The sequence below is a fragment of the Bemisia tabaci genome, chromosome 3 (assembly GCF_918797505.1).
Source record: "Bemisia tabaci chromosome 3, PGI_BMITA_v3".
Lineage (NCBI taxonomy): Eukaryota > Metazoa > Arthropoda > Insecta > Hemiptera > Aleyrodidae > Bemisia > Bemisia tabaci.
The window spans coordinates 2,741,571-2,769,220 of NC_092795.1; the positions used below are offsets into that span (position 1 = coordinate 2,741,571).

A 27,650-nucleotide genomic window follows, 5' to 3' on the forward strand; every position below is an offset into this window, starting at 1 on the left:
CGGATCCCCCCCCCCCTCCGTGCTTGGGGCCCGGACCTTAAAACTGGTACCAAGGCCAGAGATGGGATGTGGCGAGCCTGCATGAAGGCTATTTCCATTTAAATCTTCCGTCACGTTCTTACGGCGCAATGATACAACTATTTGAACTCTCCGGAATGCGTGAGGTATCACGCCGCATTTGAAGGCGTTTTCAAAGCAGGCAAGTTCCGATACTCGGATTATCGTTTTGCATCGTTCATATTCTTTTGTTATACTCCGTACCACTCGTTTATTTTTAATCCTCGTGGAAAACCACCCATTTGCTAAATACAATTCTAGCTGGAGCGCACTTCAGCTATGCATTCACCACTGTAAAAATGTCAAAGGAAATCGAACAGCCCAGCGTGCATGGCGGCTATCTCCATTTAAATCTTCCGTCACATTCTTACGGCGCAATGATACAACTATTTGAACTCTCCGGAATGTGTGAGGTATCACGCCGCATTTGAAGGCGTTTTCATAACGGCCAAGTTCCGATACCCGGATTATCGTTTTGCATAGTTCATATTATTTTGTTTCCATTTCTAACCACATGTTTAGGTATAATCCCCCTATAAAAATTATCCATTTGCTATATACAATTCTAGCTGTAGCGCACTTCAGCTATGCATTCACCACTGCAAAAATGTCAATGGAAATCGATAAGCCCAGCGTGCATGAAGGCTGGCCCGCCACAAGGGGGGGGGGGATACTGGGACTGGGTCCCTGGTACCGGGGCCCGGGCCCCGAAGGGGGCCCGTGGCCCCGTGTTACCCGTGAAAAACCACTACGAATTCACATGCAACCCTTGAATTTGCCGATGCGCTCACGGTAGTTTTTGAGACATTTTCTACGAGAAACAACTCTTATTTTTGCTCCAGCAAAAGTTTAAAAGCCCATTTGGAACTCCACTTTCTAGTTCATCCGTGAAATCACTTAATTGCATAGGGGAACTAATTGAACATTATTTTGTTGTTCGTAAAATGAGGCACACCTACAGTAGTTCCTTATTGTAAAATGTTGCTCGACTATTGAAAATCGTACCTGTTGTGGGGTTTGGACGGAACAGGTGACTAAAGAGGTCATGTCGAGGAGTTTGGTGAGGATGCGACTGCAGGAGGTGGGGTCTTGACGCAAATTGATGCTTTCTGTGATTCCGCCTGTCAGGTCCGCTAGTCCGTCCAACAGAGTCCCGTATTTGAGCGCCTCATATGACCCGTGCAGCCTATAACACAGTCAACAAACAAGTATTGCAGACTTTGATATGAAGATTTTCATAGAATTGAATGAAGAGATACAATAATACACTAGGGTCCGAAGCGCTTCGCGCCTCAGGCGTTAGGCTTTATGCAGGTATATACATTTCAAGCCGCTATCTCAGCGCACTAGAGCGCTCTGCGACTCCAAATCGCCATCGGAATCGATCCTCCCACAAATCATCGGGCAGATTACACCGTCTGATCTCCCCCTCCACTCCCTCCCGCCAACCTTTTACTGGACGTCCACGCCGCCTTCTTCCGGGAGGAACCCAATCAAATACCTTTCTGGGCAACCTACTATCTGTCATTCTCCGCACATGCTTTATACAGGTTGTTACTCTAATAATTTTCCATGCGTACCAGGTTTTTTTTCTCGGTTGTTTTAGCCCGCACGGAATCAGGAACTGAGGAGTTGAATAACACGACCAAAATTTCATGGTTCTGGAATCTCCCCCTCCCCCAGCTCCCTCTGAGGGGAGGTAGAGGGGGGGGGTCATGATCCTGAAAGTCGAGGTTTCCGACCGAATTGCAATTCCATTGCATCAAACTTGAGAAGAACGGAAAATTTCCCTTGGAGGCGACGCCTAAAAATCCAAAATCGGCGCACCTTAGGCCCCAAAAGAGTGGACAAATGTCTCTGTGGTCGCGCAATTGACGTGAATTCTCCGAAATTGATTGCATCTAAATTGAAGAGTATGACAAATTTTAACCTCAATGGACCCCCAAGAGGATTCGTTTCAGAGAAAAAACCAATGGCACAATTGTACTTCCCTCGAAATTTTACACGAGCGGTGCTTGAGTCGCCAATCCATGAGACATGCAAGAGCTCCATTCCTGAGATCTTTTCTGCCGTGCTAAGGAAAAACGCCGTATGAACACTCGAGAGTTGCCAAATTTCCCTCGATGAAACATGTATTTTTGACGACATTCATGCGTATTTTTCCTCGAAATTTTCAGATACTTTAGAATGAATTTCGTAAAAAATTGTCTGAAAATTTCGGAGAGTAATACTGAAAAATTTTCCCAGTAAAGTCGGTTTTTATCGAAGGAAACTTGGCAACGTCTAATGGCTCATGCGTCGTTCTTCCTTAGCACGGCAATTTTCCCATGGGCAAAGAGCGGCCTGGATCGCCCCCCTGGTTCATCAGTAAACATATAGGGAACATTTTCTGTGAGGTGACATCATCTGATCTGAGCCGGAAGTGGAAGTAGGGAAAGTGAGCCACGCAGCATGGAGCAGGGGATCAGAAACCTGTGGAATGCAGAATGAGCCCCCCTGACCCCCCCCCCCCCTCCGCTCCGCGTAGTGCCACAGACCACAACCGGCTTTGACCACTCGCTCCGCGGTGGCTTTGCCCGGAATATGAATTCAAAGCCACTCGCCGCATATTTGAACCGTATTCAATGTTAAAACCAAAAATTTCGATTATCTGATGAGCCATAGTGAAGAGTCATTCTTATGGAACTTGGGGCGTGTCAGGAAAAGGAATTGCCCGGATTTAACAGCAACTCTGCCGTGCTAAGGAAAAACGTCGCACGAGCCCTCAGGCGTTGCCAAATTTCCTTTGATAAAACACGAATTTCCCAGTAAACTTAATAATATTTTCCTTCCAATTTTATAGGCAATTTTGTTTGCAATTTTATCTGAAGTTTCTGAGAGTTTCAAGGGAGAATATCCATAACTTTCCTCATATATAAACATTTTATAGAGGGAAATTTGGCAACTCTCGAATGTTCATACGACGCTCTTCCTTAGTACGGCAGAACTGATATATTTCCGTATCTTTTGCGCAAATTTTGAGCGAAAGCAGTGAGACAAAAGGCCGCGTTCGCTATCGTTCCTTGAATAGCTCCTTTCATTGGGGGGCTCCTTAAGGATTCCATCGGAAGTATTAACAGTTGAACTACATTTTGAAATTAGGAACGACAACATCTGACTCGGTTTTGAAACAACGTATGTACTATTGAGTTCCCTATGCACATACGTGTTTTTACCGATGACCTAGAAATTATAGGTCCAAATTGCCAAATGTGGTCCAGTTAAGGAACGACTATGAACACGACCCATGTCATCATTATAAAAGAAATTTTAACAAATCTCAAGTAGAATCTGACGAAATAACTTTTGAAATAGACCTGCCTCTAGATAATATAAAAAATACCAGAATGAAAAATTTTGCAGGTTTTGAAACTTTTAAAATTGGTAATCTCCCTTAAAATTTGTAAAAATTACATAATTTTAGGTATTTGCCGTATTTTTTATCTTATACGGTGGCTTATCATTGTCAATTGCAATATTCTATTTCCGGGTTATTCTATTGATTTTTATTCAAGATTCTTTAAAATCGCCCGATTAAAGCCGCAACCATAAGTAACCTCGTAAACGAAGCACGCGTATCTTCAAGCAATACTGAAGTCGAACCCTAATTCCGAACGGCAAAAAAAACCCAGTAAACTGAGAAGCGATCATATGATAAAATACGCTGTATCTTTTTCCTTGGCAGTGAAATTCACGGAAACTATGCTATCTTCAGCGAGTTCAATTTTGGAAAATTGATTTATATCATATCTTACGCACAATGAATTAGTGAATTAAGTTAATCAGAATTGATGCTGAGGCACCGCACTTGTCTGTCATCTTGAATCGGAGAGCTGAAAAGTTAAATCGCGGCAAGACTCTATACCACTTCCGCATGCTACCTGCGGGTTCAAATAATCAAAAAGCAAAAAACACCTCTCTTCGGCCGAAAGCTTAAAAACCTATGCAGAAACTACATAATTTGACGTATTTCTGCCAAACGGAACTATGTTCATTAAGACATGAGCCCTGAGACCCATTAGAATATATACAGAACAGGGCTCACGTCGTAATGCACATAGTTCCGTTAGACAGAAATACGTCCAATTATGAACGACGATACATACTTATATAATCATATGAATATTATTCAATTAATTAGATAACGCAGCGAACAGTTAGGTGGAATACCCATCCTAGAGGACATTTTAACGCGAAAAGTTACACTCGGAATATTGTATCAAGCGCACCCTTCAAGTTATATGGAAATAGAGCAAGGAAAAGGACCAGTTTTGAGACGGCGCAGAGATACGACTATTCGCACTTGATGGATGTCCGTGTTGCGTACAAAAAATTGAAGGCGCGATGGCGTGAGACGTGAACTCGCAATGCTCCGCTCTAGTGTGCCAGTGAGGTGTCGCTCCGGTTTGGTAGAAAAGTTAAAATACGAGGGCGGGTGCGCCTCTCCTACCCTCGGCTGTGTTTCTAACGTAGTCTTTAAAGCATTAGGTACCACAAATAAGACAAACGGAATCAACACAATATGGAAATACAGTGAGGGAAAAGGCGCGCCTTGATGACGGCGCAGAGATACGACTATTCGTACTTGATGGATGTCCGTGTTGCGTACAAAAAATTGAAGGCGTGATGGCGTGAGACGTGAACTCGCAATGCAGCATTGCATGTTTACGCATTGCCAATGCTCCACTCCACGAGTATGCTGCCAATGAGGTGTCGCACAGATATTCGGGAGAAGAGTGAAAAAACGAGGCCCGATTACGTCTCTCATATCTGCTTGTTGACACTCGATTTTATTTGTTTATTTTTTTTTCCAGATTTTGATTCTTTTTTAAGGATATATTTGTAGATCTTTATCTAAAAGTATATCTTAGAATAGTACCTGAAAAGGCTGCCGCTGCCTTATTGAGACTTAAAGGACAAGCCAACCGCAACGGAGACTGAATGAATGCGTTCAAACTCTAGCTTAAAGCTTTCCTTAAGTTTATTCACAGCATCACAGAGAAAAAAAAACGACTCCAACTTTGCATGATGAGTTTATGTATAATCGCTCCAGTGTGACAGCTAATAATGCTGGATCCTGCCGAGGAGAATTTCGCAGCTAAATCGCTGAGGAATATTATTTTACTTAGTCGTTGGCTTGCGCATACAGTTATTTCTGGCGTCGCACATTACTGGCGAGCTAACGCGAAACGACTTATAAGCATTTGTCTATTGCCAAGTTTTTTTCATCTCAAAATTTTGTTGATATGCCAGATAAAGTTGCGGATTGAATTAAAAAAAAAAAAAAAAAAAAAAAAAAAAAAAAAAAAAAAAAAAAAAAAAAAAAAAAAAGGCGCACAAGCTTTTGGATAATATGTATTTTGACTAGCCTATGGGAGGAAATACCTCAGTCTACAAGTATTCAAAGTAGGCGGTGCAATTTAACTGAAATAGATTTTATCTTGAGGAGATCTAGGAGATCAAGTCGTTACTTTTTTAATGAGCGGAAAGTCCGGAAAGTTAGACTTAATGCATCGAAAAACGTTAATATCTTTTTTAGAGTTGCTTTCAGTAATTTTGCTGTAGAAATAATGATACGTGAAATTTTGATGAGAGTACATACATCATGCTGCTTAAATTTGCACTTTGTCTAGGGGTTCCTTGTTGAACCAATTAGTTAGCTGTTTGGTTATGAGTCATGATCAGAGGAATCTATACGTTAACTTCCGAAAGTAACGTTTACACTGCAGATCAGATTGTAGTGCAGGGTTTTCAAGGTGTACCATCTGTAACTCAGATGAATATTTTATTTCATGTTTGCACCACTGATGAGACCTCGTAACCCAGTAATTCGAAAGAATGAAAAATACTCGGGAAATGACAGCAATAGGCAGGACGGTCCAACAAGTATCTTCGGAGACTTTAACGCCGAGTAGAAAAATAGAAGTCCATGATTAAATCTTGACATTAGGGCATTTTTTCTTCAGGTCCATCTTTCGGGGGGAGCCAGGCACTAACCCAAGATTTTATGGGTGGGGGGGTTGGTTGGTAAAGGAAGGGGGTTTGCCTTCCCTCCCCAAAAGGAGAAGGTTCGAACGTCCTACCTCGGACATTTTTTGAGAAAGATCCCCTACTTTACGCCTATTTTAAAGTTGTAATGAAGCTACCATTTCGTGATGGTTTTAAACATTCATATGCAACAGCAGTTGCTGCTGCTGTAATCAAAGGACAGAATTTGCATTAGTTGAAACAACTTGATGCTTGAAAAAAGGAAATGTATTGTCTCTTACGGGTTCACACTTCCTCCTTTCTTGTCCTTTCCTATTTTCTGTCTTTTCCTCTTCTTTTTTGGCTTTCGAAAGGGGGAGCTTGAGCCCTCAAAACCCACCTACCCTAGAGTACCTTTATGGGGAGAGTATGGACAACTCGATTTATGAAGCTCTTAGGGCCCAAAAGGGCGACAACGTGAAAAACGAAAATCACTCGAAAAGCGCCACTGCCAACCTATTCATTTGGAAGCTTACTCAATATGGCCGACAGCGCATTACAAACAAGCGTCTTTAGAGATTAAAACTTTAAAACTGAGAAAATGTAAGCGAAATCAAAGTTGTGCACGTGCTTTCATAATTTTTGATCAGTGTAAATAGTTGAGATGCGAAAATTTGTACCACCGGATAATTCGAGTTCATAGGTTGGCTCCCCTTTTGGGCCCCAAGAGGTACATCACCTGATCAAACCTAACCTCCAAATTTTCTAGTTGCCCATACTCTCCCTATAAAGGCACTCTAACCTACCCCTCCGGCTGCGTGCTTGGTGGAAGGTGACATTATATCATAAGGAACCCTGCAACGCTGGGACGTTCATGTGGCGTTCTCCGCGAGTGCAACGGAATAGATCTAATGCGTCCGAATAATGTGGGTATCATTGCCGTGAGTGTCTCTGTTCCGCATCTGGCTTGGCTTTACGACCGAGTTACGAGTTCTGCCTCGGGCTCCGTCTCCCAATCGAGTGACAACCGACGGCACAGCGCTGCCATCTTATTTCATCAAAAGATTCCGAAATAATTCCGATTTTTGGAGACATATTCCGATTTGTGAAAGTTCCGAGGAAATTTCCAAAACACACCTGGATTTTGTTTCGAAGATCGTCAAATTTGATCAAAAAGTCCCTAAATTTGACCAAGTTAATGGTCAAACTGACGAAAAACCGCAAATTTCGAGGAAATTCCGCAAATAGCTGAAAATTCTGGGAATTCAGAAGATTCCGGGAAAAGTTCCGATTACTTAAAAAGTTCCGAATTCCGAAATTAATTCCGGGAAATGGCAGCACTGCGACGGCATTACGACCGCTCTCCGATTCCGTCGTCCGGCGGGTCCGGCCACATTTTTCCGCGGCGACCTGGCAACGGGTCGCCTCTGGCATTTCATACTCTGTTGCGTCATGTCGGGCAAATTATTTGGTCGCGCGACAAGACGTTATGTTCGGGACCGCGACTTACAATTCGTCGCCTTCCTCGCATAACGACGTAACTACATCCGGCGATGACCCCTGTCGTCCATACTACTCAATGATTTCCCGGGATCATCTCTAAATTTAGTTACGCCGTTGTATGTAAGGCAGGCGACGAATTAGTGTCACTATCCCCTCGAGCCTCACTCGTCTTACTCCTTCGGCTATTGTCTTTCGAGGCACGCTCGCGCCGGCTCCACGCCCCGCCGAAATTCAAATCAAAAGAGACCAGTTTCTCACCGTCGGCTACATTTTTCGGCGGAGTGATCTTTGTCAAGCTCCTGGCTCATTATTGAAATGGGTAGACAAAATGATAGACATGGTAGGGTTGCCACAGGATTTAGAAAATAAAATTCCTTGACATGTCCCTCCTTTCCCTGGCACATTTTGGCGGAATTTCCTGACAGTTGAAGATGTGACGGATGGTTAAGAAGGCATAATTGAAAATAGTTTTCAAGCATTTGTTGTTCGAAACCTCAAACCCATTCTAGAGAGCAAATGAAGGTGATTTAACAAATTTTCCCTGAAATTTTCGTCATTTTCCCTGAAGTTTTCCAGTTTTCTCTGACTGCAGCAACCCTGACATGAATGACAAAAGGAAAATGGAGCGATCCTGTTGGTGGGAGCGGATGGTTGCGATGGACAAAGAAAGTAAGTAGTAGACTAATTAACTTCAACTCCTGAGAGATTCCATGGTCAGTCTATCACTTTCCCCTTTTTCTATGAAAACCACCTGTTTCAACCAATAGCATGTACTTAAATTTGCACCTCATCTCATGGTCAAATAAAATGCATTTGAAAACCTTTGTTGGTACAAAAATAAGTTAGACTGTGAGCTGATTATTGAAATTGATAGACAAAGGAACAGACGAGGAAGAAATAGGGAAAATGGAGCGATCCTACAGGTGGAAAGGGGGAGGGTATGGATTCGATTGGCATTAATCGATCGACGCCGATTCGATCGACACATTATTATAAAACCGGTGTCCATTCGATCGACATGAATCGATCGAAAAATGAAAACGTCCATCGATCGACGTGAATCAATCGACACCGATTCGATCGACAGTTAATTTAAAAACACCCGTGTCCATTCGATCGACATGATTGGATCGAAAAATGAAAACTTGAGTCGATCGACGAGAATCAATCGACACCGATTCCGTCGACAAAATTCGATCGATGCACGGGCTATATTGCCGATCAACTCACGGGTTTGTCGATATCTGTTCACTGGTTTATCGATCCATTCACGGGTTTGTCGATCAAATCACGCATTTGCCGACAAATTCACGGCTTTTGTCGATCAATTCAAGGCTTTTGTCGAACGATTCACGGGTTTGTCGATCAATTCACGACTTTGTCGATCGAAACGGGCATAGATGAGATGGACGATAGCGAAAGTAGGTAATGGACTAATAAACGGCGATCCACAAGGGACCGTATGGTAATTTAATTATTTTCCACGTATGTCTATACAATAACAACCCGCTTCCACCAATAGAGGATTGCTCCATTTTCCTTTCGTCTCCTTTTTCTATGGCCTTTTCTAATCAATACATTTCAATGATCAGCATACCCGATTGAAAACCAGAATTTTAGTATTCGATAGAAATAGCATTTATTAGTAACCCTGGTAAAAATGGCAAGTGTTAGGTCAGTGAATTTTCCACTGAGGTCAGTGCAATTTGCTCTGAGGTCAGTTCAGTTTTCTCTGACGTAAGTGTTAAAGCACTTATCCAAGAAGTCAGCACTGAGGTAAGAGGCACTGACGTCGGGAGAAAGACTTACCTAAGTGCAGAGAATGTCTCTGAGGTAAGCGGGACTGAGGTCAGGACTTGGTTCAGAGGGTAAGTCTCTGACATCAATCTTAATCGAACCGCACTCACTCCCAAAAAGTAGAGATGGCTCCCCCTTCCCCCACTCTACTTCATTTTCGTGGGGGAATATTTCCTCGGAACACGGGGACCACAAACTTTATCTTTCAGAGAGGCATATTTTGTAGAAGGTGGGATTTTCTAAGAGGGAAGGAAAACTAGTTTAAGTAGCCACACTCTTGAATAATTTGTTTTACCCTCTTCGTTTAAGATGGCACTTAAATAATTAAAACACAACAAAAAATGAGATCGATAAAAATATTATCACCGCTAAAATATGTATTTAGATATATTTATTTAAGCATTATTATTTTTTTATAAAAAAAATAGTTTTAAATTTGGTTTTAATTTTTTTCAGTTTTAACTGTTTTTTAAAATGTTTCAGTCTCAATTTTTTTTAAAATTTTCCTACTTTATTTTCAATTCTTTTCTAACTTTTTTACTCCTTTACTTTCAATTTTTGTATCTGCTAATTTATATTTTTTGTATAATTTCAACTTTCATTATTTTTTTTTGCATCATTAGCTTTAATTTTGAATTTTAGTGCGATCCATTTTTTTTTTCAAAGAAACGTAACTTACAAAACTTCATTTACATGTTGATTGATTAAAAAAGAATAATAGAAAAATTAAGTATCGGATTCACATTCAAAGACAAAATCACCATTTGCTGGCAAAATTACCCCAATGGGGGGCCCTGAAATGGTAAAATTAAGCCCCTAACACGTATACGCGCAGGTAGTGTAGTGGTTCAATCGCTAGGACGATCACCGAAGTTAAGTTACGTCGGGCGTAGTTAGTACTTAGATTGGAGACCGCATGGGAACTAGCGATGTCCCCTGAAGATTGTGATACTTGCTTGGGACTGAAAACTCACAGCAGCCCTCCCTGATCGTCAAATAGTGACTTTAACGTACCTGGCAGATCGGTAATTAACGAAATTTTTGCCTGTACAGTATTTCTGGGAGTTTCCACTCCGCTTACGTCTGAGACACTTAGGTCAGTGCCACTTACATCAGAGGCACTTGCCTTTGGAACAGACCTAACACTGAGGTAGCAGATCAGCGCCCGGCAGCACTGACATCAGTGCTTAGGTCTGTTCCAAAGGCAAGTGCTACTGATCAGAGCACTTGCCATTTTTACCAGGGAACCTCTAGAGTCTCATTCCGAGAAAATGGTCACTGGAGGAGCCAATTTCTAATTGTTTCTGCTCAGTAATCTCAGGCTGCACAAAGCTCGTATGAATCAAGAAGAGATGACGGTCATTGCATGTATGAGATTTTTATTTTTATCGTCAAACAATTAGCTTAAGACGTTACTCCGCAACTAGCAACAAGACGAATTTGAGGGTTGAGTGCTGGAGCTTCGAAAATCTAAAATGTCCTTGAATCGTCCGCAGGCTTGTGGAAGCGGGGACAGTAAAATACGGAGACCTCGCACTAGAATACCTTGAAATTCGGGCTCTCTATTGACATTGATAGACAAAGAGAGAAGATGAAGGAAATAAGAAGGGATCCTATTGGTTGAGACATGTGCATCTCAGAGACAAGGGGTGAAAATGATGGACTACTAATGAATTGCTCATAATGTTGCTTATTAATCATCCTAAGGAAAAAGAAATTACTCATCTTCGAACTTATCTTTCACCTCACGCCTCACCTGAATACATCGCTTAGATCGAGAATGCAGGGTCCCCGTTTTACAGTAGGATACTAGATACACTTTTATACTAAAAAGCGTATAGGGGTGCGGTTTCACGATAACTGGAATAGTTTTGTCGCCGTAACAGACAACACATTTTTCGGTCATATTTTTAGTAGTAATGATAATCTCTCGACTTTTTTTTGCATTAATCTACACATGGTTACGTGTTATATTGCTTTTCAAAGATTTATTGCTCTACTTTTCAATTTTAATATATTAATGGCCGAAAATGTGCTGTCCGTTACGCTGACTTTTTACCGCGTAACAGACAACACATTTTCGGGATTCTCATAATATTAATTGAGAAGTAGAGCAATAAATCATTAGAAAGCGTTATAATACTTAACCCTTTGAAGATTAATGCAAAAAAATTCGAGTGATTATCATTTCTACTAAAAATATGACCGAAAAATGTGTTGTGTGTTACGGCGACATAACTATTCCAGTTATCGTGAAAGCACCGATAGATAGACAAAGAGGCAGGAAATAATATTGGCTGAGGTTGAGAGAATTCTCGGCTCGTTACTTCAATCAGGGAAGTATGAAACGAAATGCAGTTCCGATTTCCAGACGGGGACCGTCTTATTTCATGGTGACTGACACGCAATTCGGTCCACGAGGAAAACCGGGAAATAACGCCTTGATGAACGGGAAAACGATGTAGCGTTAAGAGAGCACCGCAACGAGCATTCACTTAGCGCTCTGAATCTCCCATCTGAGGGGTTGATGCTGATACGTGCCAAGTCGTGACAGGTGCAACGTGTCTTCCTTTACCTGCATTACCTACGTTTTTAACGCACGTTAAGGAAAAATGCCCTGTGAGTATTCGGAGGTTGTCAAATTAAGCACCATGAATATTTATTTTCAAAAACGTTACACATTCATGGCTAGAGTGCGAGACCACGATGCTCCGTTGCGGTGTTTCAAAATTTCTGCTTTTATTTTATTTGTCTGAAGAAAAACAAGCCAACGCCGTAATTTGAAATCTGCATAGGCTATTCTGCCAAAAGAGACGAAAGTTGGAAGAACTTTTCGAGAAATTACATTGACTAGTTTTCTATGGAAAAAAGAAGATATGAAAGGAAGTCTGCAATGTCGCAAAAGGCGATACGTGGTTTCACACTTTAGTCATCAATATTTCTCCTTAAAATTGAGGCTTAAAATCGAATCCCCTCTGCATCTCTAAATGTCTTAGAGCGGGTAACCTACGGTTCCGGTCGATTTAACCAAAAATTTGATCGCGCTCTCTTAGTTGATTTGACGAAAAGCACGTGTGCTCAAGTGACCCGCAGTAACCGTAAACACGGTAATTGGATTGCATCTTGCAAAAAGGGACCAAGGGCATTGCATTGATGCTAAGATTGTGCAACTTCATACTTTGCAAGGCAAACTCTGAAATCATGCAAAAATATGAAATTAACATGGTGATTGTTGTCTTAAATTTACAGTTTTTGGGGGTGTAAAATAGAAACTGTTTACAGCTGATCGGGTTTTTCTTTCAAGACAAAAGAAGTTGCACAATCTTTGCAAAATTGCAATGCTCTCGGTTTCTTTTTGCAAAATGCAATCAAATTATTAACTGCGTAAAACTGTAGCTCAGACAGTCGGTACTGTAATATTGTCCGAAAATTTGCAGCGACAATTGGACGTATTTCTATCAAACGGACCTAAGCGCCATAGGGTGAGGAAGGTACAGGGGGGCTTGGATTGGCGGCGGAATCGGGCGTCCGGCTTATTCCGTCCTATACTCGCAATGCTTTTCCATGGCGCTTCGGTCCGTTTGACAGAACGCGCTATCCGGGATTCTAAATTCCTCAAAAGGAACTCAAATTGGCGCTTAGCTCCGTTTGATAGAAATACGTCCAATTTGATCATGACCAGCTACCAAGGAGAGAAAGAGGAAAGAAAATTGATGAATGTTGTGATGCAGTACGTGGCTATTGAACTCTAACAGAACTCTTTGAGGAGAAGCACGATTCTGAAAGAACTTTTGACTAGAATGCGTGGGGTGCCCGAATTGAAGCTCCTCGTTTGGGATCGCCTGCGCATCGCCGATTGGAAACATAGGTTCCGTGCGTCGCCTAAAAAGGTATACTCTTGACCCCGACCTCGGCGCGGTAATCTCCACGCCGGAGGTTGCTAAACCTCGCCTAAAAAAGTAATTATTCATCAAAGTTGTAAAGTGAGTCGTCCAGGTTGGCCTAGCGGTCAGCGCGCCTGACTCTAGACGAATAGCTCCCGGGTTCGAATCCCGGTGCTGGCGACAAATTTTCACGGAACTGACGGGTGGATCTGCAGAAACGGATTCTACTCGACCTTAATCTCATAAAATTTGAAAGCCGCAGTATGGATGTCCCTATCGCCTTGTTGTCTAAGGACATTAAATCTCTGTTTATAGTTGGCTGTACATTGAAAAAAAAAGTAGCTTGGATCAAGCATGATAATTCTTGAATTTGCCGCCAAGAATTTTCTTTATCTTGCTTTAAGCTGACTTTTTCTTGATTTAAGAAAAATAATGCTTGAGTTAAGCAAAAAAGTAGCTTATATTAACCAGCAAAATTCTTGATTGCTTCCCGCCACGAAAAATGGCGCTGATTACCATGGAGCAGTGCGGGCTATTACAAATGGATCCATTAGTAACATACCCGCTGCAAAACGGTCGGAAAGAGCGTACACTACTAACGTGGTGAACGCTCAACATATGTTCGTGTGTACACCGTACGGATATGATAAGATGAAAACCAAAGCGGGAGCCTAGGAAACGCTCCAATACCAAACTAAACTTTTTTCAGTAACAGATGCAGTCAAAATTGAAAGTTCTCTTTAACTAATTATTTCGTGCGCCTTCAATCTTGTAGGATACTGTGCAACGCTTCTGACGCGAAATAGTTGCTTAAAGCGTTACGGCGCGGCAGGCGACCAGCGTGACACGCGCATAGGCGCCTACAAACCTAACGGGATACTTCACGCGTTGCGCAATGCGTGAAGTATCCCGTTAGGTTTGTAGGCGCCAGTGCGCGTTCTGCGCTGCTAACACGCCGCTCCGCTCTATGTTAGGCTCTAATATTTAAACTCGTTGAGTCAGCGTTTTTCAACTCATGATTTTGAAATGTTTGCACTCTCTGCATTGATTATTCCCTTTTAAACTGATGCAAAAGAAATATGTACTACTGGAAAGTATAATGTGTTTTTTTTGTAAATATAATAGTCGTTCCGTGTCAAATTTAATGATTTCCAAAGCATTCAAGTTTATTCTTTTATGTTTTGGGCTTTTACTGTGCTGCAGCGTGGTGTAAGCGCAACTAAACGCTCAAAATTGGACGTATTTGACTCAAGAGGGTCGATGTACAAATAAGTTAAAAACAAAAAATTGCGTGCTTCTTAGTTTTCTTCCTCTTTTATTAATTTTTGTATAGTTTCTTTCATCACAACTACGGCTCATTGAGATTCATATCGACGCCATTGCTTGGAAAAGGTTTTACAAATATTTACCACGTTTTAAAAATGTAAATGTTTTTAAAATGAAGTAATCAATTTCATTAAAAAAAAGAAGGTGCATTTAGGGCATCTTTTAAATCGGAAATTTCAAGGATAGAAACGAAACCAAGTATTTACCAAATACAATTAGAAAATATGAATCAAAAGAAGAAATTAACATTTCATTTAAAATATGAGTTATGATAACAACACCTCATTCTCTCTTAATTTTCTCATTTCGATATTGTCAATATAATTTTACACACGGCCTAAAATATATGACGCTTGAATTTGATTTTAGTGGACTTTACATTTGTGGACTTGACTTAGTGGACGTTTAGGTAATGAACTTAACAATAGTGTGGGTTTTAGAACTGTGGACGGATAAATTGTGGACGAAAAGTCTGTGGACGTAAAAAAATTGGACATTAAGTCCGTGTATCGCTGCTGTCAATGAGGAGCAAATTCTGAAAAAAGCCGACCTCTAATTTTCGGAAGAGCTATCCGAGCGAGGTGAGCTTGGACCGGTGAGAGACTAGTAAATCTACTAGATACAATTCGCCTCACAAATTTTGTTTGTCTCGTTTCTGTATAAACCTCCAAAACAGTCCAGTAAGGTCAGCACCGACAGAAAGGACATTTCGATACGCGCGCACTGACGCTCATTTGGACGTATTTCTGCCAACCGAAACTATGTGCATTATGACGTGAGCCCTGCTATGCATATATGTTTGATGGGTCTCAGGGCTCATGTATTAATGCAAATAGTTCCGTTTGGCTGAAATACGTCCATTTGCATAAAGTTTCCTCCAAGGTGCGTTGTTGCCGGTAGATATCGAGATCGACAAAGCAACTGCGCATCTCGATTGCAGCATTTGCAAAATATCTCCGATTTTTTTTTTTTTTTTTTTTTTTTTTTTTTTTTTCTTGGGAAGGGGGTTATTACTGGACGTTTGGGTGTGATACTTGCAGAGAAATTTTTGTGAGGGCAGAAACGTTCGTCATAATGTCATGCAATGGCAAGATTTGTCTGCGGTGGTAGTGCGCTGGGGAATTCCGTTGCCGGCAAAAGCACCCAAGTGCTTTCCGAGCGTGAGCCCGGGAAAGAACGGCCGTAAACGGGGAGCAGGGCTCATCTTGGATTGGTCGATACGCTGTTTTGTCGTCTCTCTCTCTCGCACTCATTGGGCAGATGCGGCACGTCAAAGGAGACCACTCGGCTTTGCCAAGCCGCCTCGGAATCGTCCATCTCCCTCGCACTCATTGATCAGATGCAACATTCCGCGGCTCGTCAAAGGGACACCTGGCGCGCACACACACTCGCAAAAATACAGGCTGGGCCTCGTAATTTGGTCCGCGGTGGTAGTGCGCTGGGGAATTCCGTTGCCGGCAAAAGCACCCAAGTGCTTTCCGAGCGTGAGCCCGGGAAAGAACGGCCGTAAACGGGGAGCAGGGCTCATCTTGGATTGGTCGATACGCTGTTTTGTCGTCTCTCTCTCTCGCACTCATTGGGCAGATGCGGCACGTCAAAGGAGACCACTCGGCTTTGCCAAGCCGCCTCGGAATCGTCCATCTCTCTCGCACTCATTGATCAGATGCAACATTCCGCGGCTCGTCAAAGGGACACCTGGCGCGCACACACACTCGCAAAAATACAGGCTGGGCCTCGTAATTTGGTCCGCGGTGGTAGTGCGCTGGGGAATTCCGTTGCCGGCAAAAGCACCCAAGTGCTTTCCGAGCGTGAGCCCGGGAAAGAACGGCCGTAAACGGGGAGCAGGGCTCATCTTGGATTGGTCGATACGCTGTTTTGTCGTCTCTCTCTCTCGCACTCATTGGGCAGATGCGGCACGTCAAAGGAGACCACTCGGCTTTGCCAAGCCGCCTCGGAATCGTCCATCTCTCTCGCACTCATTGATCAGATGCAACATTCCGCGGCTCGTCAAAGGGACACCTGGCGCGCACACACACTCGCAAAAATACAGGCTGGGCCTCGTAATTTGGTCCGCGGTGGTAGTGCGCTGGGGAATTCCGTTGCCGGCAAAAGCACCCAAGTGCTTTCCGAGCGTGAGCCCGGGAAAGAACGGCCGTAAACGGGGAGCAGGGCTCATCTTGGATTGGTCGATACGCTGTTTTGTCGTCTCTCTCTCTCGCACTCATTGGGCAGATGCGGCACGTCAAAGGAGACCACTCGGCTTTGCCAAGCCGCCTCGGAATCGTCCATCTCTCTCGCACTCATTGATCAGATGCAACATTCCGCGGCTCGTCAAAGGGACACCTGGCGCGCACACACACTCGCAAAAATACAGGCTGGGCCTCGTAATTTGGTCCGCGGTGGTAGTGCGCTGGGGAATTCCGTTGCCGGCAAAAGCACCCAAGTGCTTTCCGAGCGTGAGCCCGGGAAAGAACGGCCGTAAACGGGGAGCAGGGCTCATCTTGGATTGGTCGATACGCTGTTTTGTCGTCTCTCTCTCTCGCACTCATTGGGCAGATGCGGCACGTCAAAGGAGACCACTCGGCTTTGCCAAGCCGCCTCGGAATCGTCCATCTCTCTCGCACTCATTGATCAGATGCAACATTCCGCGGCTCGTCAAAGGGACACCTGGCGCGCACACACACTCGCAAAAATACAGGCTGGGCCTCGTAATTTGGTCCGCGGTGGTAGTGCGCTGGGGAATTCCGTTGCCGGCAAAAGCACCCAAGTGCTTTCCGAGCGTGAGCCCGGGAAAGAACGGCCGTAAACGGGGAGCAGGGCTCATCTTGGATTGGTCGATACGCTGTTTTGTCGTCTCTCTCTCTCGCACTCATTGGGCAGATGCGGCACGTCAAAGGAGACCACTCGGCTTTGCCAAGCCGCCTCGGAATCGTCCATCTCTCTCGCACTCATTGATCAGATGCAACATTCCGCGGCTCGTCAAAGGGACACCTGGCGCGCACACACACTCGCAAAAATACAGGCTGGGCCTCGTAATTTGGTCCGCGGTGGTAGTGCGCTGGGGAATTCCGTTGCCGGCAAAAGCACCCAAGTGCTTTCCGAGCGTGAGCCCGGGAAAGAACGGCCGTAAACGGGGAGCAGGGCTCATCTTGGATTGGTCGATACGCTGTTTTGTCGTCTCTCTCTCTCGCACTCATTGGGCAGATGCGGCACGTCAAAGGAGACCACTCGGCTTTGCCAAGCCGCCTCGGAATCGTCCATCTCTCTCGCACTCATTGATCAGATGCAACATTCCGCGGCTCGTCAAAGGGACACCTGGCGCGCACACACACTCGCAAAAATACAGGCTGGGCCTCGTAATTTGGTCCGCGGTGGTAGTGCGCTGGGGAATTCCGTTGCCGGCAAAAGCACCCAAGTGCTTTCCGAGCGTGAGCCCGGGAAAGAACGGCCGTAAACGGGGAGCAGGGCTCATCTTGGATTGGTCGATACGCTGTTTTGTCGTCTCTCTCTCTCGCACTCATTGGGCAGATGCGGCACGTCAAAGGAGACCACTCGGCTTTGCCAAGCCGCCTCGGAATCGTCCATCTCTCTCGCACTCATTGATCAGATGCAACATTCCGCGGCTCGTCAAAGGGACACCTGGCGCGCACACACACTCGCAAAAATACAGGCTGGGCCTCGTAATTTGGTCCGCGGTGGTAGTGCGCTGGGGAATTCCGTTGCCGGCAAAAGCACCCAAGTGCTTTCCGAGCGTGAGCCCGGGAAAGAACGGCCGCAAACGGGGAGCAGGGCTCATCTTGGATTGGTCGATACGCTGTTTTGTCGTCTCTCTCTCTCGCACTCATTGGGCAGATGCGGCACGTCAAAGGAGACCACTCGGCTTTGCCAAGCCGCCTCGGAATCGTCCATCTCTCTCGCACTCATTGATCAGATGCAACATTCCGCGGCTCGTCAAAGGGACACCTGGCGCACACACACACTCGCAAAAATACAGGCTGGGCCTCGTAATTTGGTCCGCGGTGGTAGTGCGCTGGGGAATTCCGTTGCCGGCAAAAGCACCCAAGTGCTTTCCGAGCGTGAGCCCGGGAAAGAACGGCCGTAAACGGGGAGCAGGGCTCATCTTGGATTGGTCGATACGCTGTTTTGTCGTCTCTCTCTCTCGCACTCATTGGGCAGATGCGGCACGTCAAAGGAGACCACTCGGCTTTGCCAAGCCGCCTCGGAATCGTCCATCTCTCTCGCACTCATTGATCAGATGCAACATTCCGCGGCTCGTCAAAGGGACACCTGGCGCACACACACACTCGCAAAAATACAGGCTGGGCCTCGTAATTTGGTCCGCGGTGGTAGTGCGCTGGGGAATTCCGTTGCCGGCAAAAGCACCCAAGTGCTTTCCGAGCGTGAGCCCGGGAAAGAACGGCCGCAAACGGGGAGCAGGGCTCATCTTGGATTGGTCGATACGCTGTTTTGTCGTCTCTCTCTCTCGCACTCATTGGGCAGATGCGGCACGTCAAAGGAGACCACTCGGCTTTGCCAAGCCGCCTCGGAATCGTCCATCTCTCTCGCACTCATTGATCAGATGCAACATTCCGCGGCTCGTCAAAGGGACACCTGGCGCACACACACACTCGCAAAAATACAGGCTGGGCCTCGTAATTTGGTCCGCGGTGGTAGTGCGCTGGGGAATTCCGTTGCCGGCAAAAGCACCCAAGTGCTTTCCGAGCGTGAGCCCGGGAAAGAACGGCCGTAAACGGGGAGCAGGGCTCATCTTGGATTGGTCGATACGCTGTTTTGTCGTCTCTCTCTCTCGCACTCATTGGGCAGATGCGGCACGTCAAAGGAGACCACTCGGCTTTGCCAAGCCGCCTCGGAATCGTCCATCTCTCTCGCACTCATTGATCAGATGCAACATTCCGCGGCTCGTCAAAGGGACACCTGGCGCACACACACACTCGCAAAAATACAGGCTGGGCCTCGTAATTTGGTCCGCGGTGGTAGTGCGCTGGGGAATTCCGTTGCCGGCAAAAGCACCCAAGTGCTTTCCGAGCGTGAGCCCGGGAAAGAACGGCCGTAAACGGGGAGCAGGGCTCATCTTGGATTGGTCGATACGCTGTTTTGTCGTCTCTCTCTCTCGCACTCATTGGGCAGATGCGGCACGTCAAAGGAGACCACTCGGCTTTGCCAAGCCGCCTCGGAATCGTCCATCTCTCTCGCACTCATTGATCAGATGCAACATTCCGCGGCTCGTCAAAGGGACACCTGGCGCACACACACACTCGCAAAAATACAGGCTGGGCCTCGTAATTTGGTCCGCGGTGGTAGTGCGCTGGGGAATTCCGTTGCCGGCAAAAGCACCCAAGTGCTTTCCGAGCGTGAGCCCGGGAAAGAACGGCCGTAAACGGGGAGCAGGGCTCATCTTGGATTGGTCGATACGCTGTTTTGTCGTCTCTCTCTCTCGCACTCATTGGGCAGATGCGGCACGTCAAAGGAGACCACTCGGCTTTGCCAAGCCGCCTCGGAATCGTCCATCTCTCTCGCACTCATTGATCAGATGCAACATTCCGCGGCTCGTCAAAGGGACACCTGGCGCACACACACACTCGCAAAAATACAGGCTGGGCCTCGTAATTTGGTCCGCGGTGGTAGTGCGCTGGGGAATTCCGTTGCCGGCAAAAGCACCCAAGTGCTTTCCGAGCGTGAGCCCGGGAAAGAACGGCCGTAAACGGGGAGCAGGGCTCATCTTGGATTGGTCGATACGCTGTTTTGTCGTCTCTCTCTCTCGCACTCATTGGGCAGATGCGGCACGTCAAAGGAGACCACTCGGCTTTGCCAAGCCGCCTCGGAATCGTCCATCTCTCTCGCACTCATTGATCAGATGCAACATTCCGCGGCTCGTCAAAGGGACACCTGGCGCGCACACACACTCGCAAAAATACAGGCTGGGCCTCGTAATTTGGTCCGCGGTGGTAGTGCGCTGGGGAATTCCGTTGCCGGCAAAAGCACCCAAGTGCTTTCCGAGCGTGAGCCCGGGAAAGAACGGCCGTAAACGGGGAGCAGGGCTCATCTTGGATTGGTCGATACGCTGTTTTGTCGTCTCTCTCTCTCGCACTCATTGGGCAGATGCGGCACGTCAAAGGAGACCACTCGGCTTTGCCAAGCCGCCTCGGAATCGTCCATCTCTCTCGCACTCATTGATCAGATGCAACATTCCGCGGCTCGTCAAAGGGACACCTGGCGCGCACACACACTCGCAAAAATACAGGCTGGGCCTCGTAATTTGGTCCGCGGTGGTAGTGCGCTGGGGAATTCCGTTGCCGGCAAAAGCACCCAAGTGCTTTCCGAGCGTGAGCCCGGGAAAGAACGGCCGTAAACGGGGAGCAGGGCTCATCTTGGATTGGTCGATACGCTGTTTTGTCGTCTCTCTCTCTCGCACTCATTGGGCAGATGCGGCACGTCAAAGGAGACCACTCGGCTTTGCCAAGCCGCCTCGGAATCGTCCATCTCTCTCGCACTCATTGATCAGATGCAACATTCCGCGGCTCGTCAAAGGGACACCTGGCGCACACACACACTCGCAAAAATACAGGCTGGGCCTCGTAATTTGGTCCGCGGTGGTAGTGCGCTGGGGAATTCCGTTGCCGGCAAAAGCACCCAAGTGCTTTCCGAGCGTGAGCCCGGGAAAGAACGGCCGTAAACGGGGAGCAGGGCTCATCTTGGATTGGTCGATACGCTGTTTTGTCGTCTCTCTCTCTCTCGCACTCATTGGGCAGATGCGGCACGTCAAAGGAGACCACTCGGCTTTGCCAAGCCGCCTCGGAATCGTCCATCTCTCTCGCACTCATTGATCAGATGCAACATTCCGCGGCTCGTCAAAGGGACACCTGGCGCACACACACACTCGCAAAAATACAGGCTGGGCCTCGTAATTTGGTCCGCGGTGGTAGTGCGCTGGGGAATTCCGTTGCCGGCAAAAGCACCCAAGTGCTTTCCGAGCGTGAGCCCGGGAAAGAACGGCCGTAAACGGGGAGCAGGGCTCATCTTGGATTGGTCGATACGCTGTTTTGTCGTCTCTCTCTCTCGCACTCATTGGGCAGATGCGGCACGTCAAAGGAGACCACTCGGCTTTGCCAAGCCGCCTCGGAATCGTCCATCTCTCTCGCACTCATTGATCAGATGCAACATTCCGCGGCTCGTCAAAGGGACACCTGGCGCACACACACACTCGCAAAAATACAGGCTGGGCCTCGTAATTTGGTCCGCGGTGGTAGTGCGCTGGGGAATTCCGTTGCCGGCAAAAGCACCCAAGTGCTTTCCGAGCGTGAGCCCGGGAAAGAACGGCCGTAAACGGGGAGCAGGGCTCATCTTGGATTGGTCGATACGCTGTTTTGTCGTCTCTCTCTCTCGCACTCATTGGGCAGATGCGGCACGTCAAAGGAGACCACTCGGCTTTGCCAAGCCGCCTCGGAATCGTCCATCTCTCTCGCACTCATTGATCAGATGCAACATTCCGCGGCTCGTCAAAGGGACACCTGGCGCACACACACACTCGCAAAAATACAGGCTGGGCCTCGTAATTTGGTCCGCGGTGGTAGTGCGCTGGGGAATTCCGTTGCCGGCAAAAGCACCCAAGTGCTTTCCGAGCGTGAGCCCGGGAAAGAACGGCCGTAAACGGGGAGCAGGGCTCATCTTGGATTGGTCGATACGCTGTTTTGTCGTCTCTCTCTCTCGCACTCATTGGGCAGATGCGGCACGTCAAAGGAGACCACTCGGCTTTGCCAAGCCGCCTCGGAATCGTCCATCTCTCTCGCACTCATTGATCAGATGCAACATTCCGCGGCTCGTCAAAGGGACACCTGGCGCACACACACACTCGCAAAAATACAGGCTGGGCCTCGTAATTTGGTCCGCGGTGGTAGTGCGCTGGGGAATTCCGTTGCCGGCAAAAGCACCCAAGTGCTTTCCGAGCGTGAGCCCGGGAAAGAACGGCCGTAAACGGGGAGCAGGGCTCATCTTGGATTGGTCGATACGCTGTTTTGTCGTCTCTCTCTCTCGCACTCATTGGGCAGATGCGGCACGTCAAAGGAGACCACTCGGCTTTGCCAAGCCGCCTCGGAATCGTCCATCTCTCTCGCACTCATTGATCAGATGCAACATTCCGCGGCTCGTCAAAGGGACACCTGGCGCACACACACACTCGCAAAAATACAGGCTGGGCCTCGTAATTTGGTCCGCGGTGGTAGTGCGCTGGGGAATTCCGTTGCCGGCAAAAGCACCCAAGTGCTTTCCGAGCGTGAGCCCGGGAAAGAACGGCCGTAAACGGGGAGCAGGGCTCATCTTGGATTGGTCGATACGCTGTTTTGTCGTCTCTCTCTCTCGCACTCATTGGGCAGATGCGGCACGTCAAAGGAGACCACTCGGCTTTGCCAAGCCGCCTCGGAATCGTCCATCTCTCTCGCACTCATTGATCAGATGCAACATTCCGCGGCTCGTCAAAGGGACACCTGGCGCACACACACACTCGCAAAAATACAGGCTGGGCCTCGTAATTTGGTCCGCGGTGGTAGTGCGCTGGGGAATTCCGTTGCCGGCAAAAGCACCCAAGTGCTTTCCGAGCGTGAGCCCGGGAAAGAACGGCCGTAAACGGGGAGCAGGGCTCATCTTGGATTGGTCGATACGCTGTTTTGTCGTCTCTCTCTCTCGCACTCATTGGGCAGATGCGGCACGTCAAAGGAGACCACTCGGCTTTGCCAAGCCGCCTCGGAATCGTCCATCTCTCTCGCACTCATTGATCAGATGCAACATTCCGCGGCTCGTCAAAGGGACACCTGGCGCACACACACACTCGCAAAAATACAGGCTGGGCCTCGTAATTTGGTCCGCGGTGGTAGTGCGCTGGGGAATTCCGTTGCCGGCAAAAGCACCCAAGTGCTTTCCGAGCGTGAGCCCGGGAAAGAACGGCCGTAAACGGGGAGCAGGGCTCATCTTGGATTGGTCGATACGCTGTTTTGTCGTCTCTCTCTCTCGCACTCATTGGGCAGATGCGGCACGTCAAAGGAGACCACTCGGCTTTGCCAAGCCGCCTCGGAATCGTCCATCTCTCTCGCACTCATTGATCAGATGCAACATTCCGCGGCTCGTCAAAGGGACACCTGGCGCACACACACACTCGCAAAAATACAGGCTGGGCCTCGTAATTTGGTCCGCGGTGGTAGTGCGCTGGGGAATTCCGTTGCCGGCAAAAGCACCCAAGTGCTTTCCGAGCGTGAGCCCGGGAAAGAACGGCCGTAAACGGGGAGCAGGGCTCATCTTGGATTGGTCGATACGCTGTTTTGTCGTCTCTCTCTCTCGCACTCATTGGGCAGATGCGGCACGTCAAAGGAGACCACTCGGCTTTGCCAAGCCGCCTCGGAATCGTCCATCTCTCTCGCACTCATTGATCAGATGCAACATTCCGCGGCTCGTCAAAGGGACACCTGGCGCACACACACACTCGCAAAAATACAGGCTGGGCCTCGTAATTTGGTCCGCGGTGGTAGTGCGCTGGGGAATTCCGTTGCCGGCAAAAGCACCCAAGTGCTTTCCGAGCGTGAGCCCGGGAAAGAACGGCCGTAAACGGGGAGCAGGGCTCATCTTGGATTGGTCGATACGCTGTTTTGTCGTCTCTCTCTCTCGCACTCATTGGGCAGATGCGGCACGTCAAAGGAGACCACTCGGCTTTGCCAAGCCGCCTCGGAATCGTCCATCTCTCTCGCACTCATTGATCAGATGCAACATTCCGCGGCTCGTCAAAGGGACACCTGGCGCACACACACACTCGCAAAAATACAGGCTGGGCCTCGTAATTTGGTCCGCGGTGGTAGTGCGCTGGGGAATTCCGTTGCCGGCAAAAGCACCCAAGTGCTTTCCGAGCGTGAGCCCGGGAAAGAACGGCCGTAAACGGGGAGCAGGGCTCATCTTGGATTGGTCGATACGCTGTTTTGTCGTCTCTCTCTCTCGCACTCATTGGGCAGATGCGGCACGTCAAAGGAGACCACTCGGCTTTGCCAAGCCGCCTCGGAATCGTCCATCTCTCTCGCACTCATTGATCAGATGCAACATTCCGCGGCTCGTCAAAGGGACACCTGGCGCACACACACACTCGCAAAAATACAGGCTGGGCCTCGTAATTTGGTCCGCGGTGGTAGTGCGCTGGGGAATTCCGTTGCCGGCAAAAGCACCCAAGTGCTTTCCGAGCGTGAGCCCGGGAAAGAACGGCCGTAAACGGGGAGCAGGGCTCATCTTGGATTGGTCGATACGCTGTTTTGTCGTCTCTCTCTCTCGCACTCATTGGGCAGATGCGGCACGTCAAAGGAGACCACTCGGCTTTGCCAAGCCGCCTCGGAATCGTCCATCTCTCTCGCACTCATTGATCAGATGCAACATTCCGCGGCTCGTCAAAGGGACACCTGGCGCACACACACACTCGCAAAAATACAGGCTGGGCCTCGTAATTTGGTCCGCGGTGGTAGTGCGCTGGGGAATTCCGTTGCCGGCAAAAGCACCCAAGTGCTTTCCGAGCGTGAGCCCGGGAAAGAACGGCCGTAAACGGGGAGCAGGGCTCATCTTGGATTGGTCGATACGCTGTTTTGTCGTCTCTCTCTCTCGCACTCATTGGGCAGATGCGGCACGTCAAAGGAGACCACTCGGCTTTGCCAAGCCGCCTCGGAATCGTCCATCTCTCTCGCACTCATTGATCAGATGCAACATTCCGCGGCTCGTCAAAGGGACACCTGGCGCACACACACACTCGCAAAAATACAGGCTGGCCTCGTAATTTGGTCCGCGGTGGTAGTGCGCTGGGGAATTCCGTTGCCGGCAAAAGCACCCAAGTGCTTTCCGAGCGTGAGCCCGGGAAAGAACGGCCGTAAACGGGGAGCAGGGCTCATCTTGGATTGGTCGATACGCTGTTTTGTCGTCTCTCTCTCTCGCACTCATTGGGCAGATGCGGCACGTCAAAGGAGACCACTCGGCTTTGCCAAGCCGCCTCGGAATCGTCCATCTCTCTCGCACTCATTTGATTTGCATATCGATTGTAAACTATGGGCAGGTGTTCGCAGCGAACTCCTTGATGACCGATTATTTACCATAGGTTTAAATGGCAGAGCAATCGATACCTACATCGCAATTCACGCCACGCCTCTAATGTCATAAGTAATGATGACCGCGAAATCTGCAATGCTCCAGACTGGGATAAATGAGGGGCTTGGAGGACAAAACGCGTAAGTGCAGTTCTTGCTATTTCGAGAAATACATGTTCGAAGTTTCCAAATTACACGGATCCTTATGGCGGAAAGAAAATTCAAGCTGACTTTTTGATGCTTAAAAATTGGAATTTGGGAGCGAATTTTTCACAGAATATGCATCGATGAGACTGGTTTCTCTTGGAATCATTAAAATTTAAATTGTTTCCAAAACTGCACTTATGCGCCTTGTTTTTCAAGCCTCTCAAAAGATTTTTCAATTTTAAAATCAACATCTCATTCACTTTGCCAGTTATCTCAGTTATCACGGAATGCACACTTGGAAACATTTCGATTTCAACGACCGGGTAAAATCTCTCGACTGATGATGATCATAGCGATGTAATCGCGGTGACAGTAAAATAACATTTTAATTTTAACAAATCGTTATCTATGCCCTTTTGGAGAGGGGGATGCCAAATTTTCCACATGCTATTTGCGGGGAAGTCTAAAACCTCAAATGCCACGATTTTTCACACAAAAAATTGAGTTGGATACCATCTCACTCTGGGCCACTGACACACAGCCGTGTAGTCTTCTTGCTTAATAATTTGTCCGTGATAGACTGTTTCCGTTAAGAAATCTTCAGTATTGGGAACAGTTGCGTCTCGTCTCGCACCAGGAGTTTCCCGACGGCGAACAATGCTACCCGCTACCGTGCTAGGAAAAAACGTCGTATAGACATACGAGCGTTGCCATATCGTCACCTTCCAGGCAAAGTATCACAAGCGCCATGTGACGTTTAAAAATTTCCGCCGCCATTTTATTTTTTTACAGAGAAATTGTTCAACGAAGCTGTCCGAAAATTTCAATGAATTTCTTTGTGCTGCCGATAATATTTAGTGAAATTTCCAAACAGATTCAACAACAATTTCTCAGTAAAGAAATAAAATGGCGGCGGAAATTTTTAACGTCGCATGGCGCTTGTGATACTTTGCCTGGAGGTGACGATATCAACACGGAAAAAATTAAATTTCTGATTTAACAATATTCAATCGCTGAAAAGTGACTGCCACGTTTCAACGTAGATTTTACAACCAAAAAATGCTACTTTAACCACTATTGTAACGCTAACTTTTGTTAAGCTAATTTAACCACAGGGATGGTTAAAGTAGCATTTTTTTGTTGTAAAATCTACATTGAAACATTGCAGTCACTTTTTTTTTAAGCAATTGAATTGTTAAATCAGCATTTTAATTTTTTCCGTGAACTCTGATGAAATATGAAATCTGAGGAGAAGATTTGAAGATTTTATTTGGATTTCTCAGAGAGGTCTCTTCGCATTCTAACCTAGTGTACGTGAAAGTTCCACAGGAAAGAACTTTGAAATATTCTCATAAATAAAGTTGTATCGGCGGGAATTTGGCAACATTCGATTGCTCTTACGGCGGTTTTGCTTAGGAAGGCAGAATGACCCAATATAAATGGCATAGTTGGACTGTGGACACGGATATAGAAATAATTCACTTCTTTTCTTCGATTCGTTCACGGGACTCGCTGTCCGGCTCCCGCTCCCGTAGCGCGCGGTATGAATTCGTCGCCCGGTTGACAGAAAGGCGTAACTGCGCACTGAGCTGAACCCGGAAACGCTTTAAATTATATAGGTAACAAGGCTCATCGCAGGATGTTGTTACGCTTTTTTGCCAGGGAGGCGAAAAATTGTCACCTCGAATTTATCTGGGACCAGTGGCGTGGCGTGCTTTGCGATATATCGATTGTTATGCCATTTAAACCTATGGTAAAGAATCGATTATTAAGGTGTTCGCTGCGAACACCCTGATTATCGATCATTTTACAA

The 27,650-nt window shown here is 47.1% G+C and overlaps 1 protein-coding gene across 1 annotated transcript in view; it reads right to left on the reverse strand.

Moving 5' to 3' along the window:
• Window positions 1-27,650, reverse strand: part of CalpC (calpain C) — a 104,863-nt gene that overhangs the window by 17,391 nt on the left and 59,822 nt on the right. The window contains exon 6 of the mRNA XM_072297662.1: window positions 1,063-1,243. Within this exon, the coding sequence (XP_072153763.1) occupies window positions 1,063-1,243 (181 nt within the window). The remainder of the gene's footprint in view (window positions 1-1,062; window positions 1,244-27,650) is intronic.